Source organism: Pongo pygmaeus, chromosome 15 (genome assembly GCF_028885625.2).
Source record: "Pongo pygmaeus isolate AG05252 chromosome 15, NHGRI_mPonPyg2-v2.0_pri, whole genome shotgun sequence".
Lineage (NCBI taxonomy): Eukaryota > Metazoa > Chordata > Mammalia > Primates > Hominidae > Pongo > Pongo pygmaeus.
This window is the reverse complement of record NC_072388.2, coordinates 28,933,703-28,954,026: the sequence shown is the minus strand read 5'-3', so window position 1 is coordinate 28,954,026 and position 20,324 is coordinate 28,933,703. Positions and strand designations below refer to the sequence as shown.

The 20,324-nt window shown below is 36.4% G+C and overlaps 1 protein-coding gene across 3 annotated transcripts in view; it reads right to left on the bottom strand.

Annotated features, from left to right (window-relative positions):
* The window catches only part of SCFD1 (sec1 family domain containing 1), a 105,672-nt gene that overhangs the window by 62,383 nt on the left and 22,965 nt on the right, over window positions 1-20,324 (bottom strand). For all 3 annotated transcript variants that reach the window (XM_063651498.1, XM_054448284.2, XM_054448286.2), the window contains exons 8-10: window positions 16,298-16,353; window positions 15,204-15,289; window positions 12,261-12,360 (exon numbers count right to left, since the gene is read on the bottom strand). In XM_063651498.1, coding sequence (XP_063507568.1) covers window positions 12,261-12,360; window positions 15,204-15,289; window positions 16,298-16,353 — 242 coding nt within the window. The remainder of the gene's footprint in view (window positions 1-12,260; window positions 12,361-15,203; window positions 15,290-16,297; window positions 16,354-20,324) is intronic.

Below are 20,324 nucleotides of genomic sequence, written 5' to 3'. Positions count from 1 at the left end.
GATCCCTTTACTATTATGTAATGGCCTTCTTTGTCTCTTTTGATCTTTGTTGGTTTCAAGTCCGTTTTATCATAGTCTAGGATTGCAACTCCTGCTTTTTTTGGCTTTCCATTTGCTTGGTAGATCTTCCTCCATCCCTTTATTTTGAGTCTTTGTGTGTCTCTGCACATGAGATGGGTCTTCTGAATACAGCACACTGATGGGTCTTGACTCTTTATCCAATTTGCCAGTCTGTGTCTTTTAATTGGGGCATTTAGCCCATTTACGTTTAAGGTTAATATTGTCATATATGAATCTGATCCTGTCATTATGAAGTTAGCTGGTTATTCTGCCTGTTAGTTGATGCAGTTTCTTCCTAGCATCTACGGTCTTTACAATTTGGCATGTTTTTGCAGTGGCTGGTACCGGTTGTTCCTTTCCATGTTTAGTGCTTCCTTCAGGAGCTCCTGTAAGGCAGGCCTGGTAGTGACAAAATCTCTCAGCATTTGCTTGTCTGTAAAGGATTTTATTTCTCCTTCACTTCTGAAGCTTAGTTTGGCTGGATATGAAATTCTGGGTTGAAAATTCTTTTCTTTAAGAATGTTGAATATTGGCCCCCACTCTCTTCTTGCTTGTAGGGTTTCTGCTGAGAGATCCACTGTTAGTCTGATAGGCTTCCCTCTGTTGGTAACCCGACCTTTCTCTCTGGCTGCCCTTAACATTTTTTCATTCATTTCACCTTGGTGAATCCGACAATTATGTGTCTTGGGGTTGCACTTTTCGAGTATCTTTGTGGTGTTCTCTGTATTTCCTGAATTTGAATGTTGGCCTGTCTTGCTAGGTTGGGGAAGTTCTCCTGGATAATATCCTGAAGAGTGTTTTCCAACTTGGTTCCATTCTCCCTGTCACTTTCAGGTACATCAATCAAATGCAGATTTGGTCTTTTCACATAGTCCCATATTTCTTGGAGGCTTTGTTCATTTCTTTTTACTCTTTTCTTCTCTAAACTTCTCTTCTTGTTTCAGTTCGTTAATTTGATCTTCAATCACTGATACCCTTTCTTCCACTTGATTGAATTGGCTACTGAAGCTTGTGCATGCATCACGTAGTTCTCGTGCCATGGTTTTCAGCTCCATCAGGTCATTTAAGCTCTTCTCTACACTGTTTATTCTAGTTAGCCATTCTTTTAATCTTTTTTCAAGGTTTTTAGCTTCCTTGTGACGGGTTCAAACATCCTCCTTTAGCTTGGAGAAACTTGTTATTATTGACTTTCTGAAGCCTACTTCTGTCAACTCGTCAAAATCATTCTCCATCCAGCTTTGTTCTGTTGCTGGCGAGGAGCTGCGATCCTTTGGAGAAGAAGGGGTGCTCTGGTTTTTAGAATTTTCAGCTTTTCTGCTCTGTTTTCTCCCCATCTTTGTGGTTTTATCTACCTTTGGTCTTTGATGATGGTGACCTACAGATGCAGTTTTGGTGTGTATGTCCTTTTTGTTGATGTTGATGCTATTCCTTTCTGCTTGTTAGTTTTCCTTCTAACAGGTCCCTCAGCTGCAGGTCTGTTGGAGTTTGCTGCAGGTCCACTCCAGACCCTGTTTGCCTGGGTAATCACCAGCGGAGGCTGCAGAACAGCAAATATTGCAGAACAACAAACATTGCTCCCTGATCCTTCCTTTGGAAGCTTCATCTCAGAGGGGCGCCCGAGTGTATGAGGTGTCAGTCAGCCCCTACTGGGAGATGTCTCCATGTTAGGCTACACAGGGGTCAGGGATCCACTTGAGGAGGCAGTCTGTCCATTCTCAGAGCTCAAACACCGTGCTAGGAGAACCACTGCTCTCTTCAGAGCTGCCAGACAGGGACACTTAAGTCTGCAGAAGTTTCTGCTGCCTTTTGTTCAGAAGCATGGCTATCTTTCATTTGCAAGGCACTATTCTTAGCACCTTATATTAAGTCATTTGATCCTTACAATAACCTGTAGAAGCAGTAATACAATTCCCAATCAAGATGAAAAAACTGAGGCATAAAGAAGTTAATTGTCCAAAGTTATACATAAATATGTGGCAGAATCAAGATTAAAATCTAGGCAGTCTGACTTCAGAGGCAGTGCTTTCAAGCATTATGTTTTAATTGTATCACAGTGAGAGCAGAGTGAGTGGAATTAGATTCTAACACTTGAAATTCCCTGTAGTGCAGAACATGAGTAGCCTCAGGTGATAAACAGGCAATTTAAAGACTAGAGAGTTACAATAAATGGTTGGAATGACAAAAGTTTAGTATATTTCACTCTATTACTGTTTTTCCTATAGACCCCTCATATTATCATAGGGCAAGAAAGTGACTTTACTTAATCCTCTCAGTTTCCCATCCTCATATCTAAACTTCACTTTGCACAAAAATCATTCATATAGAAAGAAAGTAAAAATAGCACAATTGTGGAAAACTATTTTAAACTGTAACAGCTACATCTGGGAAGAAGCCTAGATTTAAAAAACTATCTAACAAAATAAAAGATATTGAAGAGAAACATCTTTAAACAGTTAAGTTTTATTAACTAGAATTCCTAGTGAAGTACTATGTCCATGGTGATGACACAGCTCATTCAAAATAAAGTTAACTTGCTAGCAAAATTACTGCTCTAAAAGTAGGAGAGCATGTTGTTACTGAAGTATTGATGGAATACTTAAAACACAAAATAATAAAGGAATAAAAGATGCTAAGAACTCTGAGAAATAATTTAATAGCAAGGATATTTCCATTGTTTGCATAATAGCAAGGCAAATAAAGGTAATTTCAATCTTCCAAGTTAGGAAATTAAAACATTCTGTGCTGTACTCAGTCATGTTAAAGCAACTGAACGTTTATACACAAATAAAAGACAACAGAATTAGTTTTAACATGATAGAGGCTAATCTGTTTCCACTGACAGTCACATTTTCCTAACTTAGAAGATAGGACAAAGGTGCCCCAAATCACTACATATAAATAAATCCCATCAGGAAATGCTAAAAACATGGAGAAGCCTTCAGCAGTCTTGTTTTCTTTTCCCAAGTTAGAGCAATCAGTAGAGCCAGAGAGAGTTAATGTTAACAAAATAATCTCTGGACAATATAGGCAATACCTATTTATGCAGACTTGTAGTTCACAAGCAAAGTAAAGGAAAGTGAAATAAAAATATCTTTTATTTTGGCAAGAATTTACTATCTCAACTCTAAATGCTATCACAGCAATCATTACACATCTATTGTTTCAACAGATGTACTTTGGAGTCATAAACACAATGCCAGAATTTTCATATTGAGGTGACACACTAAGGTGAGTCTTCAACTTCTACTATCAAATTAATCAACAAGAGAAATAAAATACAAGGGAGAATCTATTTAAAACTAGGGAACACATATAAATACTTCTTGATAACGATGGAAGTGAACAGAACTAAAGGATGTGAGGAAGAGGAAAGGAAACTACCCACTGGCTCCACCAACATCTTCCACGGCTTTGGCTTCCATCCTCGCCTACATTAAAGAAACGTCCCATCAGTCATTTGAAGATGAGCACACCTATATTGTCTCATCCTTGCACACAAACCTAGGGAGAATTCTCATCTCCAAAAAGAAGCATTTTCTCTGGAGAAAATCTTCATCTTAGGAGTTAAATAGTTTGGGGAACAGGGTTGACACCAATGAGAGAAGAAATGATAAAGAAAATGTTTAATGCACACGAATACATTTGTGTGTATTTTCTCTAAAGCAGGCAAATATTCCTCCTGTAAATCACAATTATTTCTTTCATACTTAAGATTTTAATTATAAAATAAAAGCTGTGAGTTTCATCACTTTTTGCCAAAGGCGGGTAAAAGACAAAATATGATCTTTAATATATTAAACAGAAGATAGAATTCTAAGACAGGAATAAAGATCATTGTCTTCATCAGATAAATCAACAGACTAATATATCAGGGTTTCAATACCTATAACAGTTTCAATTGGATTTAGGGAAAATTAAAGCATTATGCGAAAAATTTATTTTTCAAAGCTCATCCCTAAAACTAATTTCCATAAGAGAAAATGTTAAAGACTAGGCACCTAAGCAAAAGGGAGTTTAAAACTTATTTCTACTCTTCCTAAATGCTTCAAAACCAGTTTCTGTTCAACATTTGATAAAGTGGTGATAATGCCTCTAACGACACAATTTATAGAAGCTCCTAGAGACTGTAATTCTATTTCTTACCGAGAAATCAATTATACACAACCAATAATTTCCTGCCCTCAAAGAGCATGGATAACTATGGAACTCAATGAGAAGAGATCAGAAGCTTTACTCTAGAGAACAAGTTACACATCAGATGTTATTTGACCTCCATCACTGTACAACAGATACATATATATTAAGATGGGCTTCTAGCTAAAATGATACAAATGTATATTTATAATGGCACAGCTCTCCTGAGTGGCTGAAGAAACAAAACTCCCAGTCATGGTGATGATATGCGGTTTTAATCCATCTAACAATTTAAATCCAAATATTTTCTGCTTTACGTAACAGTCATCTGGTTTCTTTGGTTCACACAAATCAGTCTCTTAAATGAAACTCATGTAGAGCAAGGATCAAAACATGTTTGTTAGGAAGAAACAGGAAGACTCAGCCTTCCACTGATGCTTTCAAATTGTGTGCAGTCAACAGTCACTAATGTAATTTTACAATTTCACAATACTACTTGTTATTAAAAAAATGGGTTCTTTAATCTCAGAGAATGAGAAAACTAGAAGATGCTGTCTTTTTCACCATGGAAAATGTCTGGAAGCAAAAGTATCCCAGTAGAAATAAACAGCCCTAATAGCCCAGACTGTGGTATCCACTATTTGTTACTCAAAGGAACCAGAGGCTTTTTGAGAAATGGATGCAGCCAGGTCTGAGGCAGAAAATGAATATGATTAGCTTAGGATATTTTTCATACCAGGAAGCAAAGAAACTATCAAAGACTGATGGGGTTATGTCAAGAAGCTATCAAGGCCAACACGATAGGCCAAAAACAAGATAATTCAAGCATCAAAATGAACAACTGTAATAGTGTAAAAACATCTCAAATATAAAAATCTGTTAGTTCATAAAATCATACTTAAACAAATGACTTTATTGATTGTCTCTGCAAATTACTAGGGTACTCACTAATTCTGAAAATTGACAAAGGAAGATAAGCATTTGTCCTAAGTAGGTGATAAAAAAAAAAGTTATTATATAAGCATATTGGCTAAAAAGATGGAGGAGGAATAACAGTATCAGAAAATCACCATTTGCCATCAGTAATTAAAATAAAGAGGGAATAATTATCAGTGACATTTAAACCTTTAGGTAAAAGATTTATGGAGAACCCTTAATGGATGGATCATGCTGACAATACCTGAACCTGCTGATCAATCTGTTCACTAACATTAGGACAAACAGACATTACGTACCTCCTGATGTAATAAAACAGAAACTAAAGAACACTGCTAGTTAAAGTGGCCTTGACAAAGAATTGAATGAGATCTAATCAATTTCCACAATCAATTAGTTTACAGAAAGTATCGGGAATACAAAAGGATACAATCAGCCAAATGCCAAAATGTAGGAAATTCTATAGAAAAATGACCGAATTCTTTCAATCAAAAAATGGCAATTAAAAAGAAGTGAGGAGGGAGGAACTGAGAGATTTAAGAGATATATCAACTAATGCCATGTATAGATGTATTTCTGGATCCTTATTTGAACAAGCCAACTGTAAAGAAGCATCTTTGAAACAATGAATACAGAGCGGGTATATTACCAGGAAATTATCATTAATTTTGTTGCGTAAAATTATAACTTTAAAAAATAGATACATGCTGAAGTAGTCATGCTTAGATCATATAATACCAGGGAAGCTGAACAATGTAAATATGAGTTCATTACAGTATTCTCTGTATTTGTGTTATTTGAAATATTCCCTAGTAAAAGTTTAAAAAATTTTCTTCATAACAGAACCTAAAAAAATGAAGTACAACCCACAATTGTTTTGCTCATCCATACTGGACAAGGAACAATAAATACTATGACCAAGAAAAAAAAATCTTTATTATTTTATGCCACTGAGGTTAGAGGGTTAGACTAAGTAGCACAACCTAACCTATCTTAATTCAGAGGCCAAGGTATTCTTTACAGCATCAGCAATATATTTGGGAAGCTTGTTCATTTTTATTAAAGCAGAACTGTTTACAACCCTAGGACTCACGAGCTGGAACCCTCCCACCCACCAGATACATTGCCGGCAATATGCAAACATTTCTACCAGTCTTCATGTGATAATTTCAACTCATACGCAATTCATTCAATCTCTAAAAGTAGTAAAGAATTTGGGCCTTATGATTTAGAATTGCACTGTCCAATACGGTTGCCAATAGTCACAGGTGGCTACTGAGTACCTTCAATGTGGTTAGTCTGAATTGAGATGTGATGTAAATGTAAAATATATAATTTATAAGACTTAAATATGAAAAGAAAAAACATCTAATATCTTAAATTAATTATTAATTGATTACATGATCCTATATTATGTTGAAATGCAAATATTTTGAATACATTTGATTATAAAATATATTATTAAAACTTTGTAAAACGTTCCATCATAAATACAGACAAATGTTATACAACTAGAATATAAGGCAAAAAAAAAAAAAACAACTATAGCAGCTAAAGTTAGATCAGTAAATAATACATACTTTTTCTCCCTTAGATTAAATAAAAATTCAATCCAAGTTCAGACACGGCAACAAATATGGAGATATACTGAAACACTGCTATTTTTAAAAAGAGAATGAAATCAGGGATATCTTTTGGGCTTTTACATAGCCTACAGACCTTCAGTAGACACTTCCTATCAAGTACAGTAAAATATGTATTTGCTTGGATTAAATGAGTAAAAGTTTACATTACACTTCTGATTTTTAGGCAAATGCTTGAAATTAGGCTACATAGTGCTGACCAAGAGGTTTTGTGTTAATAAAGATTAGAGGATCAAAGAATGTCAACCTTGGACCCAAAGCATCAATCTTGAACTATATCTAGGCATCTGTTACATTGCAATCACACATCTTTAAGGAAATAGGTGTTCCTGAAGTGCTTCTCTTATAACCTTAGCTAGGTGCATTAGCTATAACCTTAGCTAAGTGCATTAGCTCACGCCTGTAATCCCAGCACTTTGGGAGGCTGAGGCGGGTGGATCACCTGAGGTCAGGAATTCTAGAGCAGTCTGGCTAACGTGGCGAAACCCCATCTCTATTAAACATACAAAAATTAGCCAGGCATGGTTGCACATGCCTGTAGTCCCAGCTACTCAGGAGGTTGAGGAAGGAGAATCGCTCAAACCTGGTAGGCAGAGGTTGCAGTGAGCTGAGATCGCACTCCTGCACTCCAGCCGGGGCGACAGGGCAAGACTCCATCTCAAATAAATAAATAAATAAATAAATAAATAAATAAAATAAAAATTAAAAAAATGCTTCTCTTACAACCTTTTAAAAAATACATATTTATTTGGAAACCACTTTCTTTTTTTATTCTTGACTGGAAGAAAAGGTAAACTTTAATTACAGTCCCTATGTCTACTAGTATAACTTCCAATTTAATGTTTCAAATAATAAGAGTCAGTAGCAGAGGGTGAAAGGTACAAAAAGAGAACCTAAGATTTGAAAAAATAAAGGCCAAGTAAAAAACAGAGATAAAATAATGTCCATCCCTTTGACTGAAGTTAACAGCTCTGCAGCTGAACAATCAAATCCACCTCTCCTGCAACCAAGATATAATAAAAAAGAATCAGGGCTTCTAATTACTAATTTTGCTTCTTATATCCCAATAAAAGGAGACGAGTACTGCAAAGTTGCTTTTTTTTTTTTTTTTTAACCAGAAGAGTGTATTTCCCGTTTAAAATGAGAAAAATCATCTTTCTGACACAGAGGGAAGCTGTGTGTTTCATAGTTGTTTCTAAGTTCTAATACATAAACAATTACCAATGGTGCAGATTTTCAGGAAAAGACATTTAATATAAAAAGTAAACTGCAATTTTAAGTTAACATTTACTATTTACTTACTCCATCTTGTGGAGGCAAAGGATATAATTATTAAGTGTTTTAAAAGCTCTGAAGACCTTCAAAAGTAGCAGGTTTAGCAATCAATAAAAATTTGTGTGATTATAATTTATGACATCTCAGTTATAGTTTGTTCACATCCAGAAACTGCATTAAGATTAATGAACAGAATTAAGTCATTTTAAGTTGCATAGTTAATTATAACCAACCTCTTCAGATTCCCAACTTTTTATGTAAAGATTAAACAAAAACAACTTTACCATCTACTTTCACCACCTTTTATTTTTAAAAGGATATTTTCACTTCAAATAGTAGGAAATAAAAATTAGTATAAAGGCCAGCATAAAAACACATTTCATAGTCCTTTTTATTCTCATCTCATTCTGAAACAGTGAAAACCTCATCAAGGACCAGTATTATCCTTGTTTGGTTTTAGGGAATTTCCGCCCTAAGTTGTATTTCCCAATTTTCTCTTCTGACAATGGAGACTGAGTCTACCCTTTTTATGTTGCAATTATTTGTACATGTGTCTTATCTCCTGTACTCAAAGCACCCTGTACTTTAATTTCCTCCATCCAGGGCAATGAAGAGGGAGCCCAGGGACTCTTAAAGTTCAAGAATTGGAAAGGATCCCTAGACATCTCAGTGCTTTAGATTGCCTTAACACCACCACTGGCAGGTGTGATGAGGCACCCGTGATCTGTATGCTATGCTCTTATTAAGACACTTACCCCTTGCTCCCACCCAACAGTAAGGGCCCCACCAACCAAATACGATTTGAGACTACCAATACTATCTTATTATGCCCATTAATCCCTGTACAACTCTTTAACCTCCAATCCCACTGAGACCCCATCTCCTATTCTTACCCTCCTCTAGAAATCCTGTCATCACTTCTGGAACCCATACTCAGTCATCACCAAAATCTCCTATTCTGAACATCCTCTCTAAACTTTCCCTGTTCTTTCTTGCTCTAATTGAACTCCAACTGGCTAACCCCTGCAGCCTTCTCAAATGGGAACCTTATTTTTTTTTTCTTTAACCTCTCACAGCTCATACCACTGGATCTGAGACTGGAATTAGGTGTATTCCTTGCTACTCCCAGACTCTTTACTTGCCCTCTTTCCTAAAACTAGCTTTGAAACTCATGTCATCAGCCTGTAACCATGGTTCTCAATTGGGCAATTTTGCCCCTTTCTACCACCTGGGGTATAATTGGCGTGTGTAAGACGTTTTGGTTGTCACAACTGAGGGAGTTCCACTGGCAACTAGAGAGTCAAGGCCAGGAATGATGCTAAACATCCTACAATGCACAGGACAGCTCCCCCTGCCCCCCAACAAAGAATGATCAGGTCCAAAACGTCAATAATGCCAAGGTTGAGAAATCCTGGTCTACAGTGCTCACTAATGCCACCTGCAGGACGCTCTTATCTCCTGCATCATTAACTTTGCTGTTTGGATCATTCCCATTAGTACACAAACATGTTGTAATTTCCCTCATTTAAAAATATTTTCTGTCCAGGTGCAGGGGCTCATGCTTGTAATCTCAGCACTTTGGGAGGCTGAGGACCAGACTTTTTTCCTGAACTCCAGACTCATGTAACTACCTATTCAACATTTACATTTTGATATCTTAATGGGCATCTCACTTTTTTTTTTTTGAGACAGGGTCTTTACTTTGTTACCCAGGCTGGAGGACAGTGATGTGATCACAGTTCACTGTAGTAGCTGCAATCTGTTGCGGATCAACTGATCCGCCCACCTCAGCCTCCTGAGTAGGTGTGCCACCACAAGTCACTAATTTTTATTTTTTGTAAAGATGGTGCTTCCTTATGTTGCCAGGCTGGTCTTGAACTCCTGGGCCCAAGTGATCCTCCTGCCTTGGCCTCCCAAAGTGCTGAGATTACAGGTATGAGCCACCATGCCTGGCTGGCATCTCACATTTAACATATCCCAAACTAAACATCTGATCTTCCCTGGGGAAACTGCCTTTTCCATCCCACTGAACAACAACGTCTTGCCATTTGCAAAGGCTAAAACCTTGGAGTCATCTTTGAGTTCTCTCTCTCTCTACATCTAACTCCCACATCTAACTCATCAGCAAATCCTATACTCTACAGTCAGTATAAAAATCACAGCCCTTACCATTTCTGTCCTGGTATAAGCTGCTATCATCTCAGCTAAGATAACTGCAACAGCCTCCTAACTGATCTTGCTCTTCCTGTGACCCCAAGGAGTCCATTTTCAGTATAACAGCTAGAGTGACAGTCTTCAAATGTACACCAGAATCCCATGTGGTTCCCCATTTCCATCAAATTAAAATCGATGGCCTTTATAATCACGATACGATCATATACTATAATCCCTAGAGTCCTGTATTATATTGCTTCCTGGGTCCTATTTATTTAACCTTTTCTCCTGCTTCTCTTCCCCTGCCTCTTCATTGTAGCCATCTGGCTGCCCTGCCATTTTCCAAACATATTAGTCATCCTTCTGCTTATGTTCTTTTCCCACATAGCTATATAATTCACTACCTTACCTCCTTTAGATCTTTACTCATATGTCACTTTATCAGTGAGGTCTTCCCTGTTTTAAAATTTCACTCCTGTTCACCATTATCTACTTTACTGTCCTTCAGGGTATCTTCCACCTTCTGAAATGCTGCCAAGTTTTATTTTCTTTATTGCCTGTTTCCCCTACTAGAATGTAAGCTCTAGAAAGACAGGAAAGCTATTGTTTTTGTTACTACTGAAGCCAGGGTTTAGGAAGTGTGTTAAAGAGTAGGCACTCAAATATTGGTAGGACCAAATTCCTCCTGTCCCACCTCTTACTTGACCTCCTAAAGCCTGATTCCACGTTCTACTACTTAGGGTTTAATTTAAGAGTCCCTTTGATTCTTCTTGCCCTCTCTACTGAATTAAAGTTGACTGCTATTTCTTTGACACTCATCCTAGAGTCATGGCATAGGAGGATGGCCAATTTTCATCAGTAATTCTAAATCTGATTTATTTAAATAAACACTTTAGAGCCAATATCCAGGTTTTAAAGAAATAAACCAAATCATCTATTGCATGTCTTTCATTTCCTTTTTTTTTTTTTTTTTGAGACTAGGTCTTGCTCTGTCACCCAGACTGGAGTGCAGTGGCACAATCTTGACTCACTGCAACCTCCGCCTCCTGGGTTCAAGCAATTCTCAAGCCTCAGCCACCCAAATAGTTGGGATTACAGGCGTGTGCCACCATGCTTGGCTAATTTTTGTATTTTCAATAGAGACAGGATTTCGCCATGTTGGCCAGGCTGGTCTTTAGCTCCTGGCCTCATGTGATCCGCCTGCCTTGGCCTCCCAAAGTGCTGGGATTATAGGCATGAGCCACTACACTCAGCTTTCATTTCCTGTTTATATGACATGTTGGGCAGTCTTTACAATCATGATACGATTATATAGTATAATCCCTAGAGTCCTCAGCTAAGAGTTAGTAAACTACAGTGTTAGTTTTAACAAAGCCAATGATTTGAGTTCAAATTCTTTAACGTCTGTCTATCGAATAGAGACTATTCTGGCCCGATTACATAGTGTCTCATAGAGAAATTATTTGTGTACCTATTTTCTTTCCACTGTCTTTGAAGATTGAAGCCGTGTTTTATTCACCTGTGTATGTCACATGCTAAACACAACATTTAGCAGCTAAATTTACATATGCATAAATACAAATTTTTGCTATAAGCATAAAATCAGATATGTGGAATTACTTCAGAAAACATATGGTGTAACATAAAAAATATTATTTTTTTTTTAACGTAAAATGAGGTTTAACTGATTCCCAGAGAAAAGGGAGAAATTACAGCTTTTCTCCTAAGGGAGAACACATTTATTTACTTATTCAGTTAGAAAATTAAAAATAAAACAAGATAATCCATTTCTTCAATTGTTTTCTTTTTCTTCTTTTCCATGGCCAACAAAACCACTACTTTACCCTATAAAGATCATAAATTTGAAACTAAACTTCAATGCTTCACATTTTCCAGCATCCACGCCCAGTAATACCAAATCTCATCACTTGTTTTGTTCATAGGTCTCAGTTCCATCCTTCTCATTTTTGTTTCTGTAGCCATGATGTTAATTTTAAATTAAAGGGAACACTGCATGTTACTATATTTCAGTAATAAGTGCTGTATTTAGTCTCTTACCAGTACATCATGCACCAATGCTTGATATGTCCAAGTATGATGTAAAGGAGTTGCCAAATCTATGTTTCTGTCAACAAGGACTAATAAGGGCCTCTGGAAGCTGTAAATATATATATAAAAAAAATTACATAACTCTTGATACCAGTGTATACATCTAAAATATTCTACTACTTTCCAGTATATGCCATTTTGATATGAATAACAGTATGCTAATATTGACAATTCCTAATACTTTGTTTTTTAGTATATGTGCTGCTGAAGCAAGCACCACAATACTTTGCTTTTTGTTGAGACGGGGTCTTGCTCTGTCACCCAGGCTGGAGTGCAGTGGCACGATCATAGCTAACTGCAGCCTTGAACTCCTGGGCTCAAACAATCCTTCTGCCTCGGCTTCTGGAGTAGCTGGGACTACAGGCGTGCACCATCACACACCTGGCTAATTTTTAAACATTTTTATAGAGATGGGGGAGGCTGGCTTTTAAAAAACAAATTTAACATGGTCACACAATTACAGTAATGCTTTGGACTACTTAGAGCTTGTGTATGATGCCAGATTATAAATTTTACTTAGGAAACTTTATTTTTTTTTTGAGACTCTGTCACCCAGGTTGGAGTGTAGTGGCACAATCACAGGTCACTGCAGCCTTGACCTCCCAGGCTCAAGTAATCCTCCCACCTCAGCCTCCCAATTAGCTGAGACTCCAGGTGTGCACCACCATTCTTGGCTAATTTTTAAATTTTTTTTAGAGACGGGGGCGACTAACCACGTTGCCCAGGCTGGTCTTGAACTCCTAGGCTCAAGTGATCCTCCCAAAGTACTAGGATTACAGGCGTGAGCTATCATGCCCTGCCAGGAAACTTTAAGGAAAAAAATCTATATAAATATTTCTATAGAATAATTTTTGTAGTTAGCAAAATAATAAGCTGCTTCTACTCAGAAGTTTTTGACGTTTCTGTAAAAAAGGCAATAAGGAATAGTTATTGTCAGCTTTGGGGAAAACAGAGTAGGAGCTTATAAATTTACACAAATGTTTGACAGTTTCATAAATTATAAATTTTTTCCTATAAACACAAACTCAAAAAAGCAGACTCTGGAGAAGAGCCTCAAAAAACTCTACACTACTATAATATACAAAATGAAAACATAATGCCATAATGGTACCTAATTATATTATTATCCCCTTAACAGAGAAGGCATATGACACCTCATGTACTGTTACTCCATTATTACAATTTAGATGTGAAATAAACTACCAACGAAAGCAAATTGAGGCACAGTCATTTGGTTACCATGTGTCTACAGAAGTTTTAGAGATCTGCTTTAGAGGCACTATCATATCAGGAGTACGCACTTTTCAAAAGGCATCACCATCTGTTTACATATTTCCTTTCGCAATAGACTTAACTCATTACACTCTTCTGGGTATAGGACAGTGGATTTCCTAACTGCATTGACTCTGGGATAAAAAGTCAGAGTGGCACCCTTGCGATCTACTATGATTTATTATACCAGAGCTAGATGGAAGGTAAGGGAGGATGGCCTACCGCAGGGTTTCTTAACCCTAGCACTACTGACATTTGGGGCTGGATAATTTCTTGTTATAGGGGGTTGTGGTGTGCCTTATAGGATGTTTAGCAGCATCCTACAATGTATACTACAAGATTCTAGTAACACCTACCAGTTATGACAACCAAACATGTCTCCAGACATTACCAAATGGCTATGGGAGGCAAAAACTGCCCTTAGTTGAAAATCACCAACCTATGGTTAGATTCAAATGTATTTAACAATAGTCCAGCAAGGTTGTGACCACTAATGAAAATGATTAAGAAATACATCCAACAAGTTGAGAAACAAGACGCCCACATTATGATAATGTGAATAAATTTAAAAAACTATCCAAATAAAACAGTGCCTTTATATTGGTTTCTAAGGCCTATCCCAGAGAGCTGTAAAAAGGGAACTATTAAGTAAGATATGACACAGTGGTTGGTTCTGTTAAAAAAAAAAAAAAAAAAAAAAGATCAGGTGAGAATTTGATGTTTTTCTTCTACCTAATGAGAAACATTTTGAAGAATACTTAAGACCAGAAATGAAATCATAGAACCATTTAAAATAATGTGGAAACTGAGACAGTTAACCAAACAATTGAAACACAGTGTTAGTGTGAACTCCGAATTATACAAGCAGTTTATAAGGCTGTAGGAGACACCAAATTGACTTGAGATGAAGTCCATAGAAGGTTATTATGAAATTATTATTTCTAGTGGGCAGTTATTTCTCTGGGCATCTATTTATTTTGGGCTTTATTTATTAATTCATCTAAACTGGGGTTAAGAATTAATTTTCCAGAATATAATCTCTTCTTTAAACAATTCTCAGACATTTGAGTGGGTTTCTTTACTTCTTTACTCCATTACTATTAACAATCAAAAGTTAAATATACTATAATGTATAGGGTTTTTTAGTATTTCTATTCAATAATAAGCAGCCAAAAACATTGGCATTACTTATGCTAGAAATGCTAACAATAATAAAATGTTTTGCAAGTTTAGGCTATTAGTATTTAAGTATAAAATGGAAATTAGATTAATAAAGGTAGAAACAGATAAAAGTATCACAAGTTTTTCACTCTGTGAAAAATTACCAAGCGGTTTAATGATAACTGAAACAAAACGGCTTCTGACCTTCAAAGCCTTATACACAGAAAAATTTTTCTTATAGATGATAAAATGCTTAGAAATTTTTACCAAAAGAAGGTAAATTGAATAAAATATTCCACTTGTATTTTAAGAACAATTTGAGTCAAAACCTTGATCCTGATTAGCTCATTAAAAAGAAACAAATTTCAATTACAAGGATATTCTATCAGCCAAGAAAAGTGACAAAAAAACTCTACAAATATTTTAAAGTCTTATAAGTGTATTTAATAACAGTAATACCTGAATTGGCCAGCTCCAAGTGTATCACCTGTAAAAAGACTGTTTCTTGCATCTCTTAGATTTTCTCGAAGTTTCTTGTCTAGTTTCTGAAAAATAAAATTTTAGATTAACTCTTAACAGTTTCATATAACTTTATGGAGGTTAATTCAAAATGTGTTTTTAGTTTCATAACCAAGAAACCTGGAATTTCTTTACAAATAGCAAATCTAAAATCTAAATATTTTAGCTCCGTCTTACCACTTCCATATCATCATAACTTGGACTTAACAAAGATCAGTGCCTTTTCCACTGTGAGTCGGGCCTGATGTCACTAATAAGAACTTTTCATTGACTAATTTTACTTTGGCTATGGGAAATGCTTTGCAGTAATGACCCACACTCTTTTCCTAAGCATGACTGTTTTATCAAGGAAGGTGTCTATACAGAGAAAACGTTGACTTGGGTGGGTAGGAGTGAACAAAGTAGTGGTGGGTACAAGAAGCCTCAGAAGAGAAATGGAATATATGAAAGAAGGCAGTCTTCCACCAGTCTTCTGGTGGAAGACTGGTGAATTCCCAAGTAATTCACTTGGGCTGATAAAGTTCCAAAATACCTCCTACTTTTTCAGTAATTCTATAATTTCTCTAATCCCTTACTCACTTCTTAATCTTTAAAGCAAATTTATGAACACTTACTTTATACTTAATATTCTACTTCAATATAGTGGGATAGCAAAAAGCACTTCATTTTAAAAATGGTTATGATTAGTAATATTTGCTAAATGAAGTTAAATATTAAGTAATCTGGGGGATCAAATAAGTGTAAAATACTGCTTGGAGAGACAAGGTTGAATGAGGAATATACATTTTAGTTTTAAAAAAAGAAATAGGACTGGAATAGCACACTGGAGTAAATAATTTTACTTTCTCATGTGGAAGTAAACGATTACTTTTTGTCTTCGGTGCAATCTCAATGTAATAAAATAAAAATATTTGCTATTGGTACTTACAACCAAGCAATCACATATTTAAATATTAACAAAACACTTGCACTACTTGTGGGAAAACAATTCACACAATGTTATTTATCTCCATGTGATATCTGCATGAACTTACCACTGCTACCATTTCTGCTGCTGTTCCTCTTGAACATCTGATTATAGGAACAGCACCTATTTTAACAATAAATGTTAGAAATGATCTTGGCTCCTAATTAAAATAGATACTTATAAAATACATCAGCATCAAAATAACAGATGTGATAGATACAATTTCACGTTATACACATGATTTTATGTATTTATTTTTCCACGTCTTTTTAATTTTAAAAAAATTAAAAAATATATTTAGGGGGTACAAGTACAGCCTTCTTACATGCATATATTGCACAGTGGTGATGTCTGGGCTTTTAGTGCACCCATCACCCGAATAGTGAACACTGTACTCAAAAGGTAATTTTTCAACCCTCCCCCGATAAGCACACATAAAAGGATTTATAATTTCCCCCACAAGCTCACATAAAAGGATTTATAATTTCAAGGGTAAAAGCAAGTTTCAGAAATGAACCTTCCCATTAATAAAGAAAACAACAGGGAGTCAGAAGAAAACTATTTTTATATGGAGCTGACCAATCAGTCTGACTGTATTTTTTCTAATGGATTGACTAAATCAGTATTTTGATCCCCTATGGGCAGTTTCTTTTCTTTCCTTTTTTTTTTTTTTTTTTTTTTTTTTGAGACGGGGTGTCACTCTGTCACCCAGGCTAGGAGGCTGGAGTGTAGTGGTACAGTCATGGCTAGCCTTGACCTGCTGGGCTCAAACCATCCTCCCACCTCAGCCTCCTGAGTAGCTGGGACTGTGGGCACAGGCCACCAAGCCTGGCTAATTTGGCAAAACTCTGTCTCTACAAAAATTGCAAAAAACTTGCTGGGCATGGTGGTGTGTGCCTGTGGTCCCAGCTACTCGAAAGGTTGTAGACAAGGTTTCACTATGCTGTCCAGGCTGGTCTGAGCTCAAGTGATCCTGCTACCTCAACTACCTAAAGTGCTGGGATAACAGGTGTGAGCCTCTGCACCTGGTCTAGGCAGTTTCAATACATAAGCTTACTCTACTCGCAGGATTCACGTTAATTTGACTTAAAAGAAAAGAATGAAAAGAGCTTAGCTAATTTAGCAGTTGGGGACTGCTAGTTTTTGTTTATTTTATGAATTGACAATAAAAAATTGTAGTTTTTTTAATACCAATTTAAATAATAGAAAACACATTATTCATATAGGTTGAAATCCTAAATAGACAAAATGTCCAACTGCACTGAAAGTCTCATAAGACAAACTGAGAACACTGTAATATTTATATGCTCAAATTGTCACATTTTAGATTCCATAGGAAATATGAATATACTCAGCCAATTGCAAAAGTAAAAACACAAAATAGCAAATTTTTCAAAACTGTATTTTCTTTTGATGGCAAAAGTTATAAATGTTTGTAATAAAAAATTTAAATAACATTAGAAATGTATAAACTTAACCCTCTTGATTCCAGCCCTCACGACCCCCATTAGAATTAGAAATGGATGCCTCCATGTTGTTTTCTACATATAATCTACTAAGTCCATGTGTATATGTAAAAAAACAAAAATACGATCGTATATATACTGTTCTAAAACTTGTTTTTCCCCATGTAACAATTCAGTGTTGACATCCTTCTATGTTAGATTGGCAATAATTTCAATTTCTCCTTTGAAAAATAAATCACTGGCCGGGCGTGGTGGCTCATGCCTGTAATCCCAGCACTTTGGGAGGCTGAGGCGGGCGGATCACCTGAGGTCAGGAGTTTGAGACCAGCCTGGCCAACATGGTGAAACTCCGTCTCTGCTGAAAATACAAAAATTAGCCAGGCGTGGTAGAGCATGCCTATAATCCCAGCTACTCGGGAGGCTGAGGCAGGAGAATCGCTTGAACCTGGGAAGCAGAGGTTGCAGTGCAACCTCCCTAGCATTTGGCAAAATTTTACAGACTGTGTGGGGTGACAAAATAGAAAGAAAATTACGTCTGTTTAACACTAAAAGTTGTGTATATGTGCTTTCTTTATATATAAAAAACAACAACAACAAATCATGTGAGGGCAATGAAAGCAGTTCAAAGCAGGCAGAAACTGGAGGGGTTAACTCTTGAAAGAAGAGAAATCACATAAGGTAATATATATTCTTAACCAGCTTTTCTCCTGAGAGTACCTGACACATTACATGGCACACAGGAGAAAGAACTCAAGCAGAAAACAGGAAAATTACTGAGCTGAAGAATCAAAAATTGGAGCTCAGGGCTGGAAATTAAGGGAAAAAAAAATCCCTGAAAGGAGGGAGCCATACAATTTGCATATAAATTCTCTACATGTCTAAACATTTGTCTAAATCTTAAGACTATATATGGTAGCTCTTAATTTTTTTGTGACATATTTTATTAATCTAGTGTGAGAATCATTTTAACAAAAAGGTTTTAAGTGCCTAAAAAATTAAAATTGCAATTAGGCTTTTAAACTGATCCATTAGTGATAGTAAAGCACAAAGTCATATATTAGATACTAAACACAATTTTAGACAATCTACATCAGTGCTTTACATTTTGAATCAAGGAAACCAGAAGTTGTTTCTTTGAAAGAATAAACAAGATAGGTAGACCACTAGTTAGGTCAACAAAGAAAAAAAGAGACGATCCAAATAAACACAATGAGAAATGACAAGGGTAACATTATCATCGACCCCACAGAAATATAAAAAACCCTCAGAGACTATTACAAACACCTCTATGAACGCAAACTAGAAAATCTAACAGAAAATGAGTAAATTTCTGGAAACATACAACCTGCCAAGGTTTAACAAGGAAGAAACTGAAGTTCTGGAATAACAAATTCAAAACTGAATCAGTAATAAAAAACCTATGAACCAGAAAAAGCCCTGGACCAGAAGGATTCACAGCCAAATTCTAACAGATATACAAAGAAGAGCTGGTACCAATACTACTAATATTATTCCAAAAAATTGGGGAGGGACTCTTCCCTAACTCATTCAATGAGGCCAGTATCATTCTCATACCAACACCTAGCAGAGACACAACAAAAAAATAAAACTTCAGTCTGATACCCCTGATGAATACAGGTGCAAAAATCTTCAACAGAATATTAGCAAACTGAATCCAAAAAAATGAATCCACCATGATCAAGTAGGCTTTATTCTCAGGATGCAAGGTTGATTCAACACATGCAAATCAGTAAATGTGATTCATTACATAAAAAGAACTAAAAACAAAAACCATATGATAATCTCAACAGACACAGAAAAGGGTTTTGAAAAAATTAACCATCACTTCATTTAAAAAACCCTCAGCTGGGCCTGGCTCATGCCTGTAATCCCAGCACTTTGGGAGGCTGAGGCAGGTGGATCACGAGGTCAAGCGATCGAGACCATCCTGACCAACATGGTGAAACCCCGTCTCTAGTAAAAATACAAAAATTAGCTGGGCGTGGTGGCATGTGCCTGTAGTCCCAGCTACTCAGGAGGCTGAGGCAGAATTGCTTGAACCCAGGAGGTGGAGGTTGCAGTGAGCTGAGGTTGCGCCACTGCACTCCAGCCTAGCAACAGAGCAAGACTTCATCCAAAACAAAAACAAAAAAACACAAAAAAACACCCTCAACAAATTAGACAATGAAGAAACATACCTCAAAATAATACGAGCAATCTATGACAAACATACAGCCAATGTCATAATAAATGGGCAAAAGCTGTACGCATTCCCCCTGAGAACTTGAATAAGACAAGGACATCCATTCCCATTTAACATAGTACTGGAAGTCATAGCCAAAGCAATCAGGCAAGAGAAAGAAATAAAAGGCATCCTAATAGGAAGAGGGGAAGTCATACCATCTCTTTGCAGGTTATATGATCTTATACCTCACAAATTCCATACTCTCTGCCCAAAGGCTCCCAGAACTAATAAGCAGCTTCAGTAAAGTTTCAGGATGCAAAAGTCAATGTACAAAAACCAGGAGCATTTCTATACACCAATAATATCCAAGCTGAGAGCCAAATCAAAAACGCAATCCCATTCACAATAGCCACAAAAAGAAGAAAGTACCTAGGAATACAGCT